This window comes from Pelobates fuscus, chromosome 1, assembly GCF_036172605.1.
Source record: "Pelobates fuscus isolate aPelFus1 chromosome 1, aPelFus1.pri, whole genome shotgun sequence".
Classification (NCBI taxonomy): Eukaryota; Metazoa; Chordata; class Amphibia; order Anura; family Pelobatidae; genus Pelobates; species Pelobates fuscus.
In genome coordinates this window covers 322060046-322083232 of record NC_086317.1, presented here as the reverse complement: position 1 = coordinate 322083232, position 23187 = coordinate 322060046, and the positions used below count along the sequence as shown (strand labels likewise).

Genomic DNA, 23187 nt, shown 5'->3' with positions numbered 1-23187 from the left:
TATCCCCCCCTCCCTCCCATAGTGGTCCTTATCCCCCCCCTCCCTCCCATAGTGGTCCTTATCCCCCCCTCCCTCCCATAGTGGTCCTTATCCCCCCCTCCCTCCCATAGTGGTCCTTATCCCCCCCCTCCCTCCCATAGTGGTCCTTATCCCCCCCCTCCCTCCCATAGTGGTCCTTATCCCCCCCCTCCCTCCCATAGTGGTCCTTATCCCCCCCCTCCCTCCCATAGTGGTCCTTATCCCCCCCCTCCCTCCCATAGTGGTCCTTATCCCCCCCCTCCCTCCCATAGTGGTCCTTATCCCCCCCTCCCTCCCATAGTGGTCCTTATCCCCCCCCTCCCTCCCATAGTGGTCCTTATCCCCCCCCTCCCTCCCATAGTGGTCCTTATCCCCCCCCTCCCTCCCATAGTGGTCCTTATCCCCCCCTCCCTCCCATAGTGGTCCTTATCCCCCCCCCTCCCTCCCTCCCATAGTGGTCCTTATCCCCCCCCTCCCTCCCATAGTGGTCCTTATCCCCCCCCTCCCTCCCATAGTGGTCCTTATCCCCCCCCTCCCTCCCATAGTGGTCCTTATCCCCCCCCTCCCTCCCATAGTGGTCCTTATCCCCCCCCTCCCTCCCATAGTGGTCCTTATCCCCCCCCTCCCTCCCATAGTGGTCCTTATCCCCCCCTCCCTCCCATAGTGGTCCTTATCCCCCCCTCCCTCCCATAGTGGTCCTTATCCCCCCCTCCCTCCCATAGTGGTCCTTATCCCCCCCTCCCTCCCATAGTGGTCCTTATACCCCCCCTCCCTCCCATAGCGGTCCTTATACCCCCCCTCCCTCCCATTGTGGTCCTTATACCCCCCTCCCTCCCATTGTGGTCCTTAACCCACCCCCTCCCTCCCATAGTGGTCCTTATACCCCCTTTTTTTTTATTATTAATTTTTTTTTATTATTATTATTTCTTATTTTATTTATATATATTTTTTTTCGTCCCCCCTCCCTGCTTGATATATGGCAGGGAGGGGGGCTCTCCTTCCCTGGTGGTCCAGTGGCAGTTCAGTGGGGAGGAGAGGGGGGCTGGCAGAGCTGTAACTTACCTGTCCTGCAGCTCCTGTCAGCTCTCTCCTCCTCTGCGCCGTCCGTTCTGCTCTTCTGTCAGCTTACACTGTAAGTCTCGCGAGAGCCGCGGCTCTCGCGAGATTTACACTGGGAGCTGACCGAGGTGCTGACCGGACGGCGCAGAGGAGGAGACAGCTGACAGGAGCTGCAGAACAGGTAAGTTACAGCTCTGCCAGCCCCCCTCTCCCCCCAGTTTGTATTATGGCAATGCAAATTGCCATAATACAGACCTTGACTCGAGTATAAGCCGAGTTGGGGTTTTTCAGCCCAAAAAATGGGCTGAAAAACTCGGCTTATACTCGAGTATATACGGTATATATAATTTTGTTCAGGAGAAACAGGGCTTTTATTTCACATCAAATATTTATATATAATATGAAAAATACTAAAAATAATTGTGAAAATTAAGAAATCTTGATATTTTCTTAGTTCTGCGTATTTTAACTGTGAATGTCATATTGCAAGCAAAGCTAATCGCATTAAAACACACACATATGTGTTCAGGGATGTCTCACAGGTACAACAGTACTACATGTACAGTTTTTTTATGGGGTTTTGGATCATTACAGGGTTAAATGTATGGCTTTCCCCTTTTCAATTTTTACACACTAAAATTTGCCAGATTGGTTTGCTGTACTTATGCTGCCTTTGTGACCATATGGCAGACCAGGAATGAGAGGTACCCCTATCATGGCATACTATTTGCAAGTAGACAACCGAAGGTAATCGAAATGGGGTATATCCAGTCTTTTTAGTATCCACTTAGTCACAAACCCTGACCAAAGTTAGTGTTCATATATTTTTTTTTTCTGTGGAATATTTCACACAAAAACCTCATGCAGTTTTCGCTGATATAATTGTAATTCTATATTTAAAATATAAGTTTAAAATACTAATTTTGGTTCATTGAAGTAAAACTTTTATGGTGTTTTGAAAAGTTACAGGTTTAAATAGGATTTTGCAAAAATAAATTGCATGGGTTATCCCTCAAATTGTAATTAATAAAATCATAAAATTATGTAAAAATATTAAATACATTTACATGTAGAATTTAAGTGTGTATATATTTCATTGTAAGTTTTGATATCAATATATAAATATGAAAATACAGTTAGAATGAAATGACACACATAATTTGTATTTATTTCTATATATAGTGTGTGTGTGTATATTTCCTCCTTGCACTCTTGTTTCCAATGTGTTCAATATGCAGTTCGGTTAAAAAATTTTATTTATCCATATCTAGATGAATGCCAAATTACTGTGTGGAAATAAGTTACTTGAAGGAAGGTTGCGCTATCAGTCCCATTTGGGGACTTTCCTCAGGGCCAATAAACTTGTAACCCCTCTATGAATCAATGGTTATAAGCAAAAGATAATTAAAAATAATACAATCACTTGCCTTTCAGAGAGTGCGGATGGACCTGGCGTTCTACAGAGGCCAATGCATGTTTAACCCTGACATGGCGGAATTACGTCTTGCATACGTGTTCCTATGGCAACGCGTGCACTGTATCTACAGGTCCTGGGTGCAATACAGTCAGTGCTTTAACCCCTTAAGGACACATGGCATGTGTGACATGTCATGATTCCCTTTTATTCCAGAAGTTTGGTCATTAAGGGGTTAAGGGGTTAAAGTGCAATTTCAAAACTTGTGATGTACTGAAAGATACCTATATTGGGAATAAAACTTAAAAGTATATAAGTGCATATATTCTGCGTCCTGAATACTGCTTAAGAGTCCTGAAGGGCTAGAATAAAAGTTGACCCAATCATTATTGTAAATAGTGATATGAAACCATTAAATAAGGTGCTTTTTTAATGATGAACCATCAATGTGTGTATTGTAAAATATATTTACAAGGTCCCCTCACGATCACATGATTTGCAGCAGGGGTTTGTCAGGCAGTCCTCTCCCTGGTGAAATAGTTGTAAAGATTAATTTTAAATTTGAGGTCATCCTTGATACAGGAACAGTAATAGTATCCTATTTATAAGAAATCATGTAGCAATGTGCATGGAGTATCGCTTTTCTGGTTCTAAAGCACAAAGGGTAACATTCACCAAATCTATATCTAACAGAACGATGACCAGGAAAATATATTAAAGTAGAGGAAACAGCTCTAGTGGTGTTCTAATATTCAAGTGCACCCCTCTAATACAAGGCCAGTAACAGTTATTGGAAATTTGCCAAAAAATCAGTAATTAACCAATTATCGGTCTATCCTTGCTTCGGTTATACTCAAACTGTTGTGTTCTACAACTTTTAATTGGATACACTGAACTTTGATAAAAGTGATTTATTTGTAAGTTTTATTCTATAAATATATTTCTCCCCCACAGAAAAAGAAATAAGAAGGGTGAAAAGAATGGCAAGGGCTTGCGTCATTTTTCTATGAAGGTTTGTGAGAAAGTACAGAAGAAAGGTACCACATCATACAATGAAGTGGCAGATGAGCTGGTTGCAGAGTTTAGTTCAGCAGATAATCATATATCACCAAATGATGCAGTAAGTCAATGAGTTCTGTACAGCTTGATGATTTTTCAAAAGATTGATAAAACAAAATAAAAAAACAAAAAACCTTTTTGTTTTCCAGCAAGCTTATGACCAGAAGAATATAAGACGACGTGTCTATGATGCCTTAAATGTACTTATGGCAATGAATATTATTTCAAAGGAAAAAAAAGAAATAAAATGGATTGGCCTACCTACAAATTCTGCTCAGGAATGTCACAATTTAGAGGTATACATGGTTTTCTGTGTGAAATTCATTAATTTTCATTAGCCATTTAAAGTGTAATAGGTAAAAAAAAAAAGCTGACTTTTTTTTTTCTGGACTAGATTTTATTTATCTTTTTAAATGGTTTATAAAATGATGATGAGCACTGGCAGTTAAAATAGCATACTTGTTTAGACAAAATGCAATTAAACTTTATATGAGGAAGCGCAACAACCATTATGAGAAATAACCCTCTTAAAGAGGAACGGCCTGTTGTAAATGTTGTCTTCTTATCCCTGTATTTAACAAATATGTGAAATAGAATTAAATGTAATATTTCACACCACTTTATCGTGCAACTAGACGACTGCATCGTTGTTTCCTTTCAATTATACAGAGCAATAGGAGAATCACAATTATCGCCAACACTTTTTACATTTAATTTTTGGCACGTTTTAATAAATCAGTCCAGCAGTTTTTTTTATACTTTGCTTAGTTTGCGCCACAAATATTTATTATTATTTTAAATAACATAAATCTACATTGTTTTGCTTCTTCTTTTTCCACCACTCTAAATATGGCAATAGTATGAAATAAAAATGTCAGTCAGATCGGGTAAAATTTACCATGGACAATAATGTCACTATCTATTGCACAAAAAAAAATAAAAAAAAAATTAAAATTTCAATAAGTACTTTAAAAATAAAATTGAATTCACTTTTCAGAACACTTTGATAAATATTCCTCCTCTTCATCTGCAATGTTTGTCTGCATTTGACTTATCTTGGCTTAACCGTTAAGGACTTAGTCAAATTCCATGTTTTGTTTTGATCACCTCATGTGTACATTTGACTATGTCTGTTCAACCACAATTCACCTCTTTCATATTAAGTGCACCCACACTTATTATTATATATCTTTTTATTCAGGGGAAACAGGGCTTTCATTTAACATTAAATATTTAGCTATAAAACATAATTTAATATGAATAAAATAAAAAAAAAATGGGAGAAAATAAGCAGTTTAGTTCTACATGACATTTTAACTGTGAATGTCGTAATACGGTTTGCTTTTACTGCAATAAAATACACATTTGTATTCAGCGATGTCTCACGTGTAAAACAGTACCCCCTATGTACAGGGGAAATCAATGGAGTTACATTGTGTTTAAGTGTTCCCTTTATTTTTTTGAGCAGTGTATAAATATATATAAAAATTCTACATATATATTTATGTAATATTTTTACATAATTAGGTCATTTTATTAATTACACCTGCCTGACAACCCAGGCAGAAAGTCCAGGGAATTTAATTTGCTAGCACTATAACCCTGTAACTTTCCAAGACACCATAAAACTTGTACAAGGGGTACACTGTGTTCAGCGAAGTCTCCCGAGTAAAACAAATGTTTGTGTTTCTAAAACAGTAAAATGTATTACGATGATATAAGTGAAAGTGACATTTTTCACACACAAATGGCACTTAAACGGACGATACAATGATTGTGATACGTGTTACTGTTTTGAAACACTAATATTTGTGTTCAGCGAGGTCTACAGAGTATAACAGTACCCCTCATGTACAGGTTTTCACATTGAAATTCGCCAGATTGGTTACGTTGCCTTTGAGACTGTATGGTAGCCCAGGAATGAAAATTATCCCCATGATGGCATACCATTTGCAATAGTAGACAACACAAGTTATTGCAAATGGGGTATATGTCCAGTCTTTTTTAGAAGTCACTCAGTCACAAACACTGGGCAAAATTGGCGTTAATATTTGTGTGTTAAAAATACAAAAAACTAATTTGAACGGTAACTTTGGTCAGTGTTTGGGACCAAGTGGCTACTAAAAAAGACTGGGCATACCCCATTTGCAATACCTTGAGTTGTCTACTCTAGCAAATGGTATGGCATCATGGGGGTAATTCTCATTCCTGGGCTACCAAACGGTCTCAAAGTCAACGTAACCAATCTGTCGAATTTCAATGTGAAAAAACTGAAAAATTTAACATGCTATATTCGACCCTGTAACTCAGCACAGAGAAACTGCTATGTTTATAATGGGGTTAATCCAGCCTCTAGTGGCTGTCTCATTGACAGCTGCTAGAGGGCGTCCGCGCTTCTCACTGTGATTTTCACAGTGAGAAGATGCCAGCGTCCATAAGAAAGAATTGATAATGCGCATGCAGCCGAGGAGGGGGAGGAGGAGGAGAGTTCCCCGCCTGACGCTGGTGAAAGAGGACATTTTAATCCCTTCCTCTCCATTCAGCCCAGTGGGAGGGGGACCCTGAGGATGGGGGCACCCTCGGGGCACTATAGTGCCAGGAAAACAAGTGTTTTCCTGGCACTATAGTGGTCCTTTAAACTCTTTATTTGTCAAACATAACTTTGAAGATAGAATAGTAGGATTTTAGTTCCATTTCATATTCTCATTGGCCCTTGATGTCATTTGCCCATGTTGATGTATTTTTTTTTTTTTTTTTCTTTTTGTAGAACTGATGGAAAGTAGGGTTGCAGTTAGGCAATTCCTGGGTGGCCATCTCCATACTTAAACTGATCCTAAAACTTCTTACCAAGCTATCAAAAACTAATTATTATTGCAACAAAATGTTGTAATTTTTCTTTTGTAAAGATGTCAGTTGCCACAGCTGCTTTACACACATCTCTAAAAAGCATTAGACAGAAGACACAATGTATGCAGTCTTTAAGTGTAAGGTCTTACATATATTATTTTACTTGTTATGTAGGTGGAGAGACAAAGGCGTCTTGAACGAATAAAGCAAAAACAGTCTCAGCTGCAAGAACTTATTCTACAGGTAATTTAAAGAAACCTAGTTAAATGTTTAGGTTTTGCATGTTTATACTCAAACTGTGGCACATGGGAAATTAATTTTAGGAATTGGATTTCAGTGCTAGAATCCACCAACCAATCGTGACATAATTAAGTATCAATATGTATTACCTCTTTATTTGTTTAGAATATACAAAGGCTTTATTGAAGCTTTATTTTGTTGGCAAGTATGCTTATTAATCTACAAAATTGCTGTTAAGCAAATTATTGATTGATTCTTTATCTTAAAACAAATACTTTGCTAGCTAGTTTAAAATGTCACTATTTGCAGAATATCCTGCCATCTAAGGATGTTGTTTTCCTTATATCCACACATGTATTTCCTTAGCTTTATTTTTTGCCATCACTTTGATTTTTAGTATAGAATAGTAAAAAAAAAAAAAACAAAAAAAAAATAACTTTCTGTTCAGTGACCATTTAAAAGTCCCACCGCTTTAATTCCGTTGTTTTCTAAAGTTATAAATAAGGAAAAGTAGGGTCTACTTCTCCTTATGTAGAAACAGGTTGACAAAAGGTGGAGCTGTATTCAAGTTCCTTGTCATTTGTCAACTTTTCATTGGTTGCCATTTCTTATTCGCACCCCTCCAGCGTTGCATCATTGCCTCTTACCATTGACGCATACACGATCCAGATGCGTAGAGCATGCACATGTTTTCACGCACGCCCTAGGGAGGGCAGAAGCAGACAATTCAAGTGCGCCGCCATAGTAGATTTTCCAAGATGGCGGCGCCATACATGAAGACCTGGCAGGACAGTCAGGACACAAAAATGGTAAGTAGCAGTAGATGCTTGGGTCATTGTAGAGTGTTCGGCAGGTTAGAGAGGTCCTTTCTGCGCATGCGTATCTGTTGAGTCAAGGCTAGGTTTCTCTCTTACTTTTTGTCCATCTGGTAGATAGAAGGGGACGTTGGTCAGTACCGGCCCTGGACATTCTGCAGCCCTATGCAAAACCAAGCATTAAAGCTTCACCCAGACCTGCCTCAAATAACAATGGAAAAATCATAAGGGATAAAAGTGAAGAAAAGAAGATTCCAATTTCAAAGATATCTTTCTACATCTGCAATCAATTTTTTTTTTTCTTGTGAGTGCAATCTAGTAATCAGCGCTAAACTCTATTTTAAATACTACACCATTATTGTGTGTGTGTGTGTATATATATATATATTTTTTTATTTTATGGTATTTTTTTAGAAGTAGCAGTAGGTGCTTGGGTTATCAGTGTTGGGTGGGTTAGGGAGGCTAGTTGGATCCCAAGAAGGGTGTGGCAGTGACGTAGAATGAAGTGACGTTCATCTGATCGAAAGTATCGTATGCTTCTTTCATTATTCCATGTGTCTTGTAGAAGTAGCAAACGCTCCTTTTTTTGAGGAAATAAATGTGCGCATATATTCCTGGTGAAAGATCGTGAAGAAAGCAAGAAAAGCTGCTGTTCAGGAAGGGAACATACTAGCCAATGCGCAGCAAAGGGTAGAATATAAATACTTCTGCCTTTTTTTTTTTTGTTGCTCTACAGAGAGCATGACCATCATACATTTAAAAGTGTGTTGGTTAACATGTATGATCTAAGCAGTGTGCCTTTTACAAACCAATAACTAAAAATTAGAGGCTGGGTTAAAAAAAAATAAGTTTATTTACATTTTTATTTTTCAATTTACCCTTTTGTGAATCTCTGCAACCTGTATGGAGATCTTGGGATATATATATCTGGATTAGTTAATTGTGGGAAATAAGTTCTCCCTCAGCATGATCCTCCTCTGCTGATGTCACTCACTTATCCAGCAGCAGATGGGTTTATCTCTGTATGTGCAGAGTTTGTAGTGAAACTCTGCATGTACAGGCACCATGACCACTTCAAATCAGCAAAGTCATATAGTCCTTGCAGTTACACTTTTAAATTAGACAAAATAGTCTTAATTTTGTCTTGTCTTTTGAATTAGTACTTAAATGAAACAGTGTTTTTCATAAGCATTCTGTCTTGAAAAAAAAAAAAGTCACCTCTGAAGAACAGTAGGCTTTTTAATTGTTTACATTAGCAGATTCAATGACTGGTTTAAATCCAACAGTGTTTCCACTTAGTCTGTAGGTCTGCAGATATTTAAACCTACTTTATAGTATACATTCTAAAATATGGTCATGCTTAAACGGGCACTATAGGCACCCAGGCCGTTTAATATCACTGAAGTGACGTGGGTGCAGTGTCCCTGTCCTCTTAACACTGCAATTATAATAATTGTAGTTGATGAGAAACTGCAATATTTGACTTGCAGGGTTAAAGGAACACTGTAGTCACCTAAATTACTTTAGCTAAATAAAGCAGTTTTAGTGTATAGATCATTCTCCTGCAATTTCACTGTTCAATTCTCTGCCATTTAGGAGTTAAATCACTGTTTCTGTTTATGCAGCCCTAGCCACACCTCCCCTAGCTATGATTGACAGAGGCTGCATGAAAAAAAAATCTGGTTTCCCTTTCAAACAGATGTAATTTACCTTAAATAATTGTATCTCAATCTCTAAATTGAACTTTAATCACAGGAGGCTCTTGCAGGGTCTAGCAAGCTATTAACATAGCAGGGGATAAGAAAATCTTAATTAAACAAAACTTGAAATAAAGAGAGCCTAAATAGGTGGCAGAGGATTGAGCAGTGAGGCTGCAGGGGCATGTTCATAGGTGCTTCTAGGTCCGCTAAATGACACTGTACATCCTCGCACTCTGCATAAGGACATGCGTCTCCCTAAGACCCCTAAAGAAAGCATTGATTCAATGCTTTCCTATAGGGAAGTTCTAATGTGCTTGCTGCACATGTGCATTAGGTTTAGTTGGTGTAGGCGGAGCCTTGCGTAGCGCTGGGGGACACTTGTGCTGAAATCCATTAAGCTTTTAACACTTTATTGGCTATAGGGTGGGGGTGCAGAGGGTATTATAGTACAATACAACTTTGTATTCCTAGCACTGTAGTTTCCCTTTAAGAAATATTCACGTCTAAAAGCCTCAGATGTGAATCCTGTAAAACTGTACATTATGAAATGAAGGTGGGGTGGAATTTAGAGTTATTGTGTCAGACTGTGACAAAATATCAAATCTGAAAATAAATCAGTTGAGCACAATGCATGAGTTTCCCAGTTCTAGAATTGAGCTAGTTGGCTTAAAGTATGTATATTAGACATTATTCTTTATGTGCATAAGGAATTTTAAAAACATTTTTATTTTAATTTTTTACTCCCCACCTTTCTCTGTGCTTGTGAAAAATTACAGGGTTCTTTTTCTAACTTTTGTTATCCTGCAAATTTGATCAAATTATAATATTTAAATATTAAGCTTTGTATTTAACGCTAGCTTTCTAAATTCACATGTTCCTTGAAAGGTATGCTTGCAGAGCATGTCAGATTTACTACTGTAGTGTGTAAGAGACCTGGATTTGAGTTAAAACAGATTTACATTTAATATAAAGACCACAATATTCTGTTTTTTTTATTTTGTGTGACAATTGCAGAGACATGAAAGCCAATAGTTGTAGAAGTGTCATCTCTCTAAGGCACCGACGATGAATGTGCAGTAATATAAACCTGCAACTGGCCAATGGTCTCCAAACATCGACTAAAAAAAGAAAAAAAAATCTGATAGGGAGGAAAAAGTATAGCAAAGGGTAGGAAATGTTCTGGTGTATGCAGGGTAATCCTAGTTACAGTGGTTTCAAAAATTACCATTATTGTAAATAGATTCCTTACATTTTTATGATGTAGGCATGACTTATTTTTTTTTTCTTTATTAAAAATGCCAGGTTTTGTATATTTATGCAAATAATCCGTGGTCCATTATATCTGAGCCCCGGTATACAGTTTGAACTGCTATGTATGCAGGGAAATTGCTTAGATGTTTTTTTAGATGGGAAAAAGCTGAGGTAATAGTGAAGCGTTTTCGTTATCAAATGTCCCTTGCCTTCAACAGTACTACAGGACTACTGCTAAAGCCAGACTAAATGTTTGGCTTTCCTGTACATAGAACAGTTACAATATCAGAGTTTTTCTATCCAGTTTTAAAGTTCTGTGCAGTCAATCTGACATTGTGTGGTACCGCTTATTTTGGTTTTGTGCAGTAATTTAGTAATAATAATTTATAATAATTTTCTATTTTTTTTTCTTCTAGCAAATTGCATTCAAAAACCTGGTTCAAAGAAATCGTCAGGCAGAACAATTGGCCAACAGACCTCCTCCATCCAATTCAGTTATACACTTACCATTTATCATTGTGAACACCAGCAAGAAAACAGTTATTGACTGTAGCATTTCTAATGACAAGTAAGTTAATGTACTCTTATTATTATTATTATTTGTATAGCGCCAACAAATTTCGGTGTGCTGTACAATGGGATATCATTGTCATTACATTAAGGGTTTATGTAGACTGTCAACAAGGATTACAAATGCAGAATTGTGACTGAAAAATACACATTTGAATAAATAAGAGCACTTGGCAATCTCTGTGTTTAATTACATTAGAGTCCTTTCCACTGTTGATATTTTAAATATACATGCAACAGGGAGAGACCGTAGATCAGAAAACTGGTATTTGCAGTCTTCTGATTTCAGATGGAGAAATATTGCACGTAAGCAAAATGGTATGTAAGGACACTGAGGAGGAGGAAAAACTCTGCATGCTTTTTGCTTAGTCCCTGCTTATTTCTCAAAACATTTTAGCTCTTGTACCATTAGTTTAAACATTGTCTAAACTAAATAGGTAAAAGAGAATAACGGTAAAAGATGATGATTATCATTCTCCTTTACCTATTTAGTTAGCTTTACAGGGATAGAGGCTTACTCTTATTATCTCTGTCAGTCTTACAGCTATTTACAGTATTTATATCAATATTGCGAATTCAAAAGATGGTCAAGATATGATTGTGGAGATCAAAATTCTGTTTATATCTTGATATAAATACTGTATGGTGCCCTACTTTATATTTAACTACCGTCAAGAACGGACTTCTAAATATGGCGGTTTGAGAATCTCCGGTTCACACGTCATCACGTCAATATCGCCAAGACGTCATTACGCAAGGATGCACGAAAATGAAAGCATCTGACGCATGATGATGAAAGCGGAAGGAGGCACGGAAAAGGCGTCAAAACTACATTTATAAACAGGACCCTGGAGGAGGACAGAACTAACCACTTTTGAGAAAGGCTACCTGCCGAAACGTGGCAAGTGACACGTGGAATTTCCTTGTTTTTTCATGTGTTGGCTTTTAATGTTAATCCAATAAATCGTGTTTTTACCACTCATATCCTGCATCCTGGATTCCATAAGGTGGAATATAGAGAACACTAATTGGAAGTATCCAGTTCTAACAAGGATTCACTGTATCCTCCGTTTAAAGCTTCTAGTCTGAGCCAGCTTTTTAAAGTGGCTCAGCAGCATGCGAGTTAGACCAGTAGTGTATCTTTATAAATTAAATGTGTAACTGTGTTACCCTATTGGGTCTCTCTTTATATTTTTTTTAGGAGTGTTTCCACCTACACTTGTGATAACTTTTATTATTGCTTGCGTGCTCTCACTATTTTATTCCAATTTTGATGTTACAATATTAGTTACTTTTGATGACTGGTCTTTGGATTGCTAAAATAGTACTGTATATATCAGAGATGTACTGTTATCACTGAACTGTCTATACTTCAGGCTGTATATTTTCACTTTGGTGATTAGGTGCTATTTTCCTGTTTTTACATGAATTTGTCAGTTCTCCTCAGCTCCTGGCACTGCCAGAACCCCCTGTCGGTATTGTACTCTTGTGGATGCGTGATTGCACAACACTGAAGTCTATAGTGGATCCTGCAAGACTGCGGAATCCTTCATAGATGCACTGCTGTCTTCCCCTACAGTTGTCACTAGTGATGGCTTGGGGAAATGACAAAACTTGATAGCTCCACCTTTTGTCAAGCATAGGAAATATATACTAAAGCAAAGTGGTCCCTAGAATATTTATTTGGATTGCATTGGAATTTCAGTAAAAAGATTTTCTTTATGAAATACTAATTTTGGAGAGAGGGATATAGCAATGAATATTTACTGTTTTTGTCTGCTGGGTTGATCAGAAATGTATTTTATTTTTGGTGCTAGATTTGAATACCTTTTTAATTTTGACAACACATTTGAAATTCATGATGATATTGAAGTACTGAAGAGAATGGGGATGGCATGTGGTTTAGAATCTGGAAGTTGTTCAGCAGAAGACTTAAAGACAGCGCGGAGTTTGGTGCCAAAGGCTCTAGAACCGTATGTGACAGGTGAGTGATCTTTAACTGAAAATAAACTTGTTAGAGGAACTGAAAATGGAAAAATTCCAATGTAAATTACCCACTATCCATTTGTCAAAAGAATCATGTAAAAGGCCAAACAGCAGAGAACAAAGTAGAAGTGACCAGATACTGGTGAGATCTGGTGCAAGGAAGAAAATATAAGATAATACAAGTAAAGGAGGGAGTTTAATCATCAAGATACAAGGGGCATAAGGAAAGGAACACAAAGGACAAGTGCCAATTTCGCGAGACACTGTGATGTCACAGGACAGATAATATATGCTGTTTTGCATGCATCCGTAGTCAACACCTAAGTTTACAGTATAAAACTTCAACATGACATTTACAAGGTGATGACCTTGTAGTAGATTGACTCCATATAAATCTAACATCTTTTGCTTCTGAAGTGTAAATATAAACCTATTCTATCCAACAATCCTCTACCTCTTTCTATATGGCTGAATGAACCGAGGCACAGCAAAGAGGACAGTTCATACGAAAGGTGTATCAGATTATTGAAAGGGTTATCTTATAGGGGATAATTTACATGGACGTTATGACCTCATCAACCACTAATTGCAATCAACAATAATGTAACCTATTATAAAAACTAAAGTATCTCATGATATAGGTGGTGTCTGTGGAAGAAAACCCTAAACAAGTGGAGTGAGAATTCGTATGAGCTCCAATAATCTATTTCTAGAAAAACTACAAACTAAGTGTCTGTAGGTATATGTTATCTCCGGTTACTGCTTTAGGAGATTATTTAAATCTAGAGCTCCTGTGCAAAATTGTATAACCAGCGGAGTTTTGCACCATGTGTTAACATGAGTACCCAGACTCTGTAAAAGCTGTAATCAATTGACTTTAGGATGTGCCTTTTTTGTTTACATACTTGTATCTAAACAGTCAATGTGCCCATGTCACACTGTGAGTTACTCAATTATTTGAATTCTGATGCCCAAAGAAAATAAGGGCAATAACATCATGATTTATTTTGGACACTGGATTAAGGATAGTCATTTTCCTGCAGAATACATGTGCTCCCTTTCAACTGGCTCAAATGTGCCTAGATGTAAATCATAATCATCTAAACACAAGGTGAGTGTACCATTGGCCAATGAATTGTCTAAAAGAAACAGAACGTCCGTATATGTAAAATCTTGTATACTCCCTGTTCAGAATAAAGACACAGAATTATGTGGGGAAACATGATGTATATGAGATAAAACCTTGCCTATAGCTACATTTACATAGATCATCACAGGTACATTGTTGTCATTAATAGCTTTATGTGACATAAATTAGTCAAATCCTGTACCTATGCGCATTGTTGGGATGAATACATTGTAATTCAGTGTACATTTGGCCGAAAATATAAATATACTGTACATTATCTGCCATAAAGGAAGATACTTTGCAAATAAAGTTCTAAATCGTCTGTCGATTTTACATGAGCATCCTTATATGTACTCCAAACCATTATGTAAATCCACATAATTGGCTCACTTGGATCTATACAGGGGTTAACTTTTAATCCAGATTAGGACGAACACCTAATTTGTAGAGATATGTCAGATATATTCTAAATGGCATGGTGATTAGAGAGCGGTGTGAGTAAAGGAAATATAACCAGGTTTATCTGTCAATAAGCATAAGATCGAGATACATGTCTAATGCTATATACAAAATTTTATGGAAAATGTTAAAATAAATGCTGCCTCACAAAATACGGTATCGGGCATGTTTAATGCATCCAAGTCAAGATATTAAAACTATAGTATGAATGACTGTACTAAGGTGTAAATAGAAAGGGAACAGGTTAATTCTAAATCCCACAATGAAAATATTACTCCAAGATCAGGTAAATATAATTATATTAGTTAACAAATGTCCTGTATATCAGATTATATGGCTCATCATGAGGTAAAAAGTGCTAAGAACTCAATACAAAAATTAGTAGTATTGTGTGTATGTGCGTGGTGTTTTATTTATTTTCAGGTAAAACCTCTAGGCAAGCTGATACACCAATTTCCCCACACACCAAAACTAACTTATTTTATATACTGAAGTTCTGTGCTTTTAGATAATTCATTGTCCAGGTCCTCATGTTAACCCTTGGTGCAACAATAAGGAGCACTGTTTAGTTGATGCAACTTGGATCTAGTGATTCTGCAGGTTCAATAAAATATACACATTTCATTTGTAGTTTTTATAGAAATAATTATTGGAGCTCATAAGAATTCTCACTGTAAATGTCCAGGGTTTTCTTCCAGATACACCACCATGAGATACTCTTAATTTTATAACATGTTGCATTGTGTCCTTCATTCATTCATTCATATATCCTTCAACTAGTGGTTGGAGATACAGTTGATGGAGTCAGAACTTCAGTGTTAATTATCTATAGATAGAATTTTAGTGAGCTTTCATATGACCCTTCCTCTTCACCCTGCCTTATTTCATTTAGCCATATAGGAGGAGGTAGAATCTTGTATAGAATAGGTGGTCTATTTGTGCACAACCCTATTTATTGAGTTCACATATAACAACCTGCCACTCCCCACTGGTATACTGTTTACATTGTGGTAGATTTGATGCATTTGTTGCCAGTTTTGTTCAAAGCTACTTGCATGGTGTTAAAGGAACACTATAGCATCAATGACCTGAGTGTTAAAACCACCATCTGTCCCCCTAAATATAGTAAACTCTTATTTGCATTACAGTCTGCTGCTGCTGGCTCTGCCCCTGATCTGCCTGCTGGGCTGACATCAGAAGTGTTATTCAAAGCCAATCTCAATGATTTCCCATAGGAAAGCATTGGATTGACTGAGCTTATCAAGGAGGCAGATTAAGGGCAGTCGGCACAAGCCAAACACACCCCTGGCCGATCGGCATCTCCTCAAAGAAATGAATTGAATCAGTGCATCTCTATGAGGAAAGTTCAGTGTCTCCATGCAGAGGGTGAAGACACTGAATGTCTGCATACAGTTTCTCTGAAAAAAGGTGTTTACTTTAAAAAAAAAAAAAAAAAAAAAAATAAACCTTGAAGGGAATAATTATACTCACCAGAACAAATACAATAAGCTATAGTAGCTCTGGTGAGTATAGTTTCCCTATAAATAAAAAAAAAAAAACAACCTTGTCATCAAATTTATCTTTACACCAAAAATACAATTAAATCGGCACTCACAACTGGGGTCTTTGCAGAATTTGCAAAAAAAAAAAGAATGTGTCCAGAATGTGTAATCACCACTTGAAGTACGGTGGCTGGGAGGGGGCAGGCAAAGGTGAGTTGTACTCAACTGAACCTGTCCATCATGGGCGCTGCAATCTACTCCTGGCTGGTCCTCTTTAACTCCTGGCACTTCAAAGAGTACAACATTTAGGTCTATGGAGGACCCCGATGTGGTTCACCATAATTAAGGACAACTCCCCACAACCATCACAGGTTGACGACTGGCATTGGATTGTCATGCCTATACACTGGGCAGTGCTACGACCATCTAGAATTGTCTGAGGTAGGAAATATACTTAGACAAAGTAGGGACTACTTTACTTTTGTATATCTCTTAACAGGGTTGGAAATTCGAACAGTCATTATGAGTATTTCTAGGTGGGTGACAATGCCACTTTAAGATGTGTATGGGAGGCAAATGATTTCAGCTATAATTTAGACAAGATGTGGTTGGTATGGGAGTATAGTGTTCAGAAAACAGACTGTTTGTTTATTAAAGGCACATTACTGGAATAAATGTTTGTCTATTTATACCTTCTGACATTATTTACCAGCCTAGAGGTTGTACCTTCATGCTTTCTATAAAGACTGTTTGTCTGAAGGCTGATCCAACAATCTTGACATCTAATTTCTTTGTTATTTGTGTACTCTCCTCCTTTTTGTGTTTTTTCCAACTAGGATGGATCACACACAAAGTAACAATGAATTTAGAACAGTGGTTTCAAAACCAGTCCTGAAGACTCAAACCAATTTAGGGGATATGTACAAAAGTATAATAGAGTAAACCTTGATTGTATATAAATAAAAGTGTAGATGTCATATCTAGAATACCCATAAATTAGAAACTGAATTGTTAAGTAAATTCTGTATAATTTACAGGACAAATGTGTTTGCATCACAAATCCGTACGTTATCTTGTATGCTTGGCATGTAGATGTATATTGATAACTTTTTTGTGTTCTTTTTTTATCCACCTCAGAAATGGCTCAGGGATCTATCGGCAATATCTATGTATCCTCTTCATCAGGTTCTTTTTCAAATGGCAGGAGGTTTTCAGCCAGGTGGGAATTTATTTATGCAAATTAATCTGCTTATAGTGACCCTAAATTACACCTAATATAATTTCATTTCTCAGTTCATTGCAAATGTTTTTTTCTTTTTCAATAGTAGATGAGAATTTCATATATTTCCACTTCCTAATTGATGGCTCTATTCTGTTTTTAAATTAGCTAAATATGCAACAAGATTGTATACTCCAAGCATTTACTTGGACAGTCATGGTTAAACTGTTATCTGTGTGGTCTTAAATCTAAAATAAATTTAGCAATTTGTTGCAGTAATACAGTCGCGTGTGCATTGAGACAGCAAAGTTCCTAGTTCCACTATAAACTTTGCAAGGGGTGTTGATTTTGTTAAAAGAAACTACTGCACTCCTACATTATCAGTGTTTGTTTTTGACTGACATTTGTTTAGAGTACTGGGTCCACTTCATCCTGGCACTCTAGCCAACATAATTATTCTAGTGAGCTGTAAAGATTACTTTGCATAGAATGTCTCTTTAAAGGGACACTATAAGCAGCAAAACAACTTTAGCTTAATGAATCTGTTTTTGTGTATAGATCATGCCCCTGCAGTCTCCCTGCTTAATTCTCTTACATTTATGAGTTAATAACTTTATTTGTTTATATAGCTCAAGTCACACAGCTCAGCATGTGACTTGCAAAGCCCTTATAAACATTTCCTATTATGAGAGATCTAAGTTTAAAACATCTGTTTATTCGGTGTAGTTTTAATTTAGGATTTATTTCCTGCTCTTAATAGCTTTATAGAAACCTGCAGGTGCTTCCTGTGTGTGATTACAGTTCAGTTTACAGAGTAGGAGTTGACTGCCTCTAAAGCAAGTTAACATCTGATTTATAATTTTTTTTTTTTATCATGCAGGTTATGATAGTAACAGCCAGGGGGGGATGTGTGGCATTGTGGATTAACTCCTCAATGGCAATGAAACTGAATGTGACATAAACTATTTTTTTAGGGCTGATATATGTTTTAGTAGGTGAGGTTTAACATTGTTCGAAACAATGGCTTACCTGTCTTTCTATGTAATTTTACTCTTACAATATCTTTGATTCCCATTGTCCTTTTCCTTTTCTTGCTTCGGTGCCCATGAAGTTAAAATCTGCAGAATTCAGTGACACAGATGTGTATAATGAAAGAACATATATATATATATTTTTTTTTCCAGTGACATGACTGGCTGCACAGATGGAATGCTGGCAACTAGTTCGAATGGATCTCAGTATAGTAGCTCCAGAGTGGAAACCCCGGTGTCTGGTATTGGTGAAGAAGACGAAGAGGAAGATGATGAATTTAATGAAAATGATGACGACGACTAATGTTTCATTTATATCTTCAATTTAAAAGCTTCAGGAATCTATTGGTTTGTTAAAGGAGGAGTATGCTTTTTGCTTTTTTCTTTTTTTTTTTTATTCTTTTTAACGGCACTCCTAACAAAATATTGATAAGGTTAATTAACTCTCATAACCAACCAAGGGATGTTCAAATTACATATATTTTTGTGGTGTGGCAGTGTTTATATAGTTTCACATATTCTCCCTTGTTTTTTGTTTTGCTTTTTTTTTTGTGTGTAATTTATTTTTAATTGATTTTGTTTTCATTAGCCCATTTAGAATTTTTCAAAACAATATTCTCAGTTGTTTTTGTATTTGTCATAAAATAAACTGGTGTCCTAATATGAAAAATAAATGGGTTTTCTCAAAATGACCATTTATTTGGAGTAACAATATTGCCAGTAACATGGCAATAGAAATAGTTTTGTGAAATCATGCCTTGGCCAAAGAAGTAATTATTTCTTTTCTTGCACCCAGATGGTTTGATTAGAATTAAAGTAAATAGGAGTTTTTTTTTTTTTTCTTTTTTTTTTTTCTTTTTCTCAATACTTCTTAATCTGTATGTGGGGAAAAGAGTAATACCCTGCAAATGTTTTTCTGCAGTGCTGGTGCAGCTATTTGAAATGTCTTGAAGGTTCTATGTTGCTTATAGTATGATTTGCCTGATTGTTACAGGCAAACTTTTGATTATTTTTTATATTCTATAGTTGTTTACATAAGCATCATTTAAAAAGAAAAGTGTACTAGAACAAATGTTCTGTACTTGTTTCCTAAATCTCTACTTGTAATCTATTCTAAGGTTGAAATTATAGTTTTAACAGTTTTACACCTTACCCCATCCCACCCATGAATTGCAAATCATTTTATTGTTAATATTTTGAGGAATTTTAAGGCAGTAGATTGGTGACTTTCAAACAGTTAAACATAAAATGCAGAATTACCATTGACTGCTTGTTACAAACATGAAATTGTAAAAAAAATAAAATAAACTACAACACTTATGTAATTTTATTAACTATACAGAGTTATTAAATGATTTGTTTAACTTGGCACTGTTTTATTAATAAAACATGCATGGGCATTTTGAAGAAGCTCATTGTTTTTCTAACAGATTTTCTTGATTTTAATTTTCTATACACTGTTTTCAATTTCTGTTTTATGTATACCTGTTCCGGTGCAGGGATTTAAGCACAATTCTAACTAAGACAAATACAGAGAAAGTTATCTGTTGAATGTATCATTTTCAATGCTAAATACAGAGGTTTTGCATATATCACTTTTTTTTTCCTCCAAAATTTGCTACCTTAAAATTTTTATTAACTGTACACTAAACTGATCTCATGCGAAAGAGTTTAAAATTTTTATTTTTATACTTTTTCTATGAGAAGTAAACCATACCTAGTTTTAACATTTGTTGTCACGCACTAAAAGCTCTGAACCACAATCCATCACTTAAATCTTTGTCTTTAAATGGACCTAAAATTCGAGAATCACATCTACTTTAGGTAAGTTTAATTGTATTCACTATAAATAGGGAAATCAACCCTTAACTACATGCAGCTTGCATGGGGACCATTATATACTGAATTCTGTTTTACATTGGATGCTCCCAATTATGACAGCTTTTGAATTTTGTGTGTAACTAACAAACTAACAAACTCCTGAATACCATTTGTTGTTTAAATTCTACACACTTGATATTTTCTTTCTTAACAGATTCATCCATTATAACTTTTCTAATACAGATGGCATCACTGCATATTGAAAGGTTTTTATCCACTCTACAGAACAGGCAGCACTACACAGAATTATTTCACTTTTTTAAAACTAGTTTTCAACCTTCTCTCCTTCTACAACATTCATTAGCATAGACTTCTGTTACCTGACATTCCTGTATTGGAATAGGGAGCAGTGCACGGTGGGTCCCAGTTAAAAAGTCAAACTGTTAAAAAAAAAAAAAAAAAAAGAAAAAAAAAAAAAAGATTTGGCTACTGACATCATAACCTCTACAGAGAGCTGGAATGTTTGGAGTGTTTCTCAACAATTAAGAGTTTTTTGTTTTTTTTAATTCTTTATTTTTGTTGTGTAGGTAGTTACATCATTTCAACAAGCGCCACAAGAGCGCGATTCAAGGTACAGAACATTGTGCCTGTGGCATGCGAGTTCACACAATTTTAAGTTTTATAAACATGCATAACGAAACATAAATAATGGAATACTAGAAGCCAACAAATTCGTACATAAGCAGCCGTTTGGTACTCAATGCTAATTCCGAAGCACTGTCACGTTAATTTTGTGTATGCTCGGGTGTAGTGGAGCAGTAAGCTTATGGTTCAACATGTGCACTATATGGAACTGCGTGCAAGTGACCCAAGGCACAGCATGCAATACAAAATATTCCCAGATTCGGCCTACATTGTGCGGACCTGTTTCCTATCTTCTGTGGTTCCTAAACTGAGCAGCGCTATATTTGTATTTGTTTGCCCTGAAGGGCCTGAATGGGTAGCGGGATATTACATCCTCCTTCATCTCCATATAGCATCATGGACCCCGTTGGAGGGTTAAGATGAAGGGGCCCCCTGCGGGAGTGTACACGAGTGACTGACTCAGGGCCAGAGTGTTGGGTGAGGGATGTGGGAAGACTGCGGGATACCCCGCTCTATGCTTGTAGGGCAGCCGTGTCTGGTGGAGTTCGGACGGGGAGTCGCTGTGTCTGGCTATGTGCGGGTTTCCGCCGTCTAAGCGGCCTGGGCTGTCTCGATGGCGGGAAGGGTCACGTGTGGCTACTGAGATGGGGTCCCCAGAGAGCGGGAACCTCTGTGTGTAATATGTCCCCAGATTGCGCTCTGCAAGTAGGCATCATCCCTAACAATACAAAGATCAGGCAGTAACATATTAGCAGTATAAACATATTAGCAGTATAAACATATTAGCAGTATAAACATATTAGCAGTATAAACATATTAGCAGTATAAACATATTAGTAGTATAGACCTAGTAGCAGTGTAAAGGAAACAAAGAAAACATGGTAAGGGTATGAGTGGCCGGTTAGGCTTGGCCTTCCCCTTCTAAGGCACTCAGGTGGTGGCTGCAGTCAATGTAGCATGTGTGGGTCCTCCCGGAACAAAGGGTTCCGTGGTAGCCGGGTTCCACCTATGCGGTTTGAAGGTCGTGTGGCGTCGTCGCAAGGCATCCTCCGAAAAACCCATGGTGGAGAAGTGAGCCTCCGCTTCTTGCAGATCCCCTATGAGGTATGTGGAGTCCCCCTGCAGCACTTGAAGCTTGTGGGGTGAGCGCCATCTGTAGTTGATGTTGCGCTCGCGGAGCAGGGTGGTGAAGGGCCGGAGGTTGGAGCGCCAGGCCATAGTCCCCCTGGACAAGTCCGAGTAAAATGAGTCATGTCTTCAAAATTGAGCGGGGTAGTGTGTCTGATGGCGGCCATTATCACTTCCTTGTCCTGTCGCTTCTGGAGTTTGATTATTAAGTCCCTGGTTGCTGTAGCTGGGGCCGTTGGCGGCTTTGGGATTCTAAATATGCCGTCGAGGCCTACTCCCTTGGCTTGCTTTGGTGGTAGTAGTTTACTCACCAGGCGCCTCATGAGGTGAGGAAGTTCGGAGTCTGGTACCGATTCCGCGATGCCTCTGACCTTCAAGTTCTGGGCTCTTCGTGAATCCTCCATTGCTGCCAGGGCTTGGTCCACTTTTAAGTGTTGCTTTTGCAGTCTTTGCATCTCCTGCTGCAGGGAGGCCACTTGCCTGGTATGCGTGTGGGAGTTTTGCTCCACGGTTTCCACGCGGCTCGTAAGGCCCTTTATGTCCCGTCGCATATCTGCTACGTCCTCTTGAATGTTCCGGCGGAGCTCCGCCAGCAGCTCCCGCATTTCGACTTTCGTGACCGGGGCTGTGTCTGGCTGCACGGTAGGTTTCGTGGTGGGTTTCTTAGGTAGCCCTACTGCGGGCGTACAGATCTCTTCAGGCTCAGAGAGCAGATCGTCGGAGTCCTCAAAGTCATTAATGTAGGCTGCCATGTCGGGCGCTGCTGCGCTGTGCGCTCGCCGCCGTAGGTCTCCTATGCTAGTGCCCTGCCTGGGCAGATCTTGCTTGGGCTTTTTGGTTTTCCTGCCCATTGCTGCTTCGTGTGGGGGCAGTTGGGTTACTTTGGGGGGTGATTTCCCCGAGTTTTTAGGTCGTTTAGGCTGATATCGCCAGGAGCTCCCTGCAGATGCGACCAGTCTGTTCGGCAGTTCAACAATTAAGAGTTTTAAAGGTCTGGAGTTGAGCCCAAGGTTTCCTAAAGATTATATCCATCCATGAGCTGATTAACAACATTGCTCTAGTAATGGATAATCATGGAAACTTTTGCAAGATGCTTTAAAATCTCTAAACCTTTCTCTTTGATTATCAAGATTTTTTTATTTTTTTTTATATTCAACTTCAGCCTCTTTATGTACCCTCCTATATAAACATGACATTTTTTTATGGGTCTTTATTAGAGGAGTTACTAAATTCATGGAAAGAATAAAGGTGCTTCATCAAGAGATGGGACAAAATGAATTATGTTCTGCTAAGA

General features: G+C 37.8%; 1 protein-coding gene across 2 annotated transcripts in view; it reads left to right on the top strand.

The window, feature by feature from the left end:
* Positions 1-19692, top strand: part of TFDP1 (transcription factor Dp-1) — a 61288-nt gene extending 41596 nt beyond the window's left edge. For both annotated transcript variants that reach the window (XM_063459588.1, XM_063459594.1), the window contains exons 6-12: positions 3446-3611; positions 3700-3846; positions 6572-6640; positions 10820-10971; positions 12791-12957; positions 17187-17268; positions 18453-19692. In XM_063459588.1, the coding sequence (XP_063315658.1) occupies positions 3446-3611; positions 3700-3846; positions 6572-6640; positions 10820-10971; positions 12791-12957; positions 17187-17268; positions 18453-18603 (934 nt within the window). In that variant the 3' untranslated portion in view covers positions 18604-19692. The remainder of the gene's footprint in view (positions 1-3445; positions 3612-3699; positions 3847-6571; positions 6641-10819; positions 10972-12790; positions 12958-17186; positions 17269-18452) is intronic.
* Positions 19693-23187: the final 3495 nt, after the last annotated feature.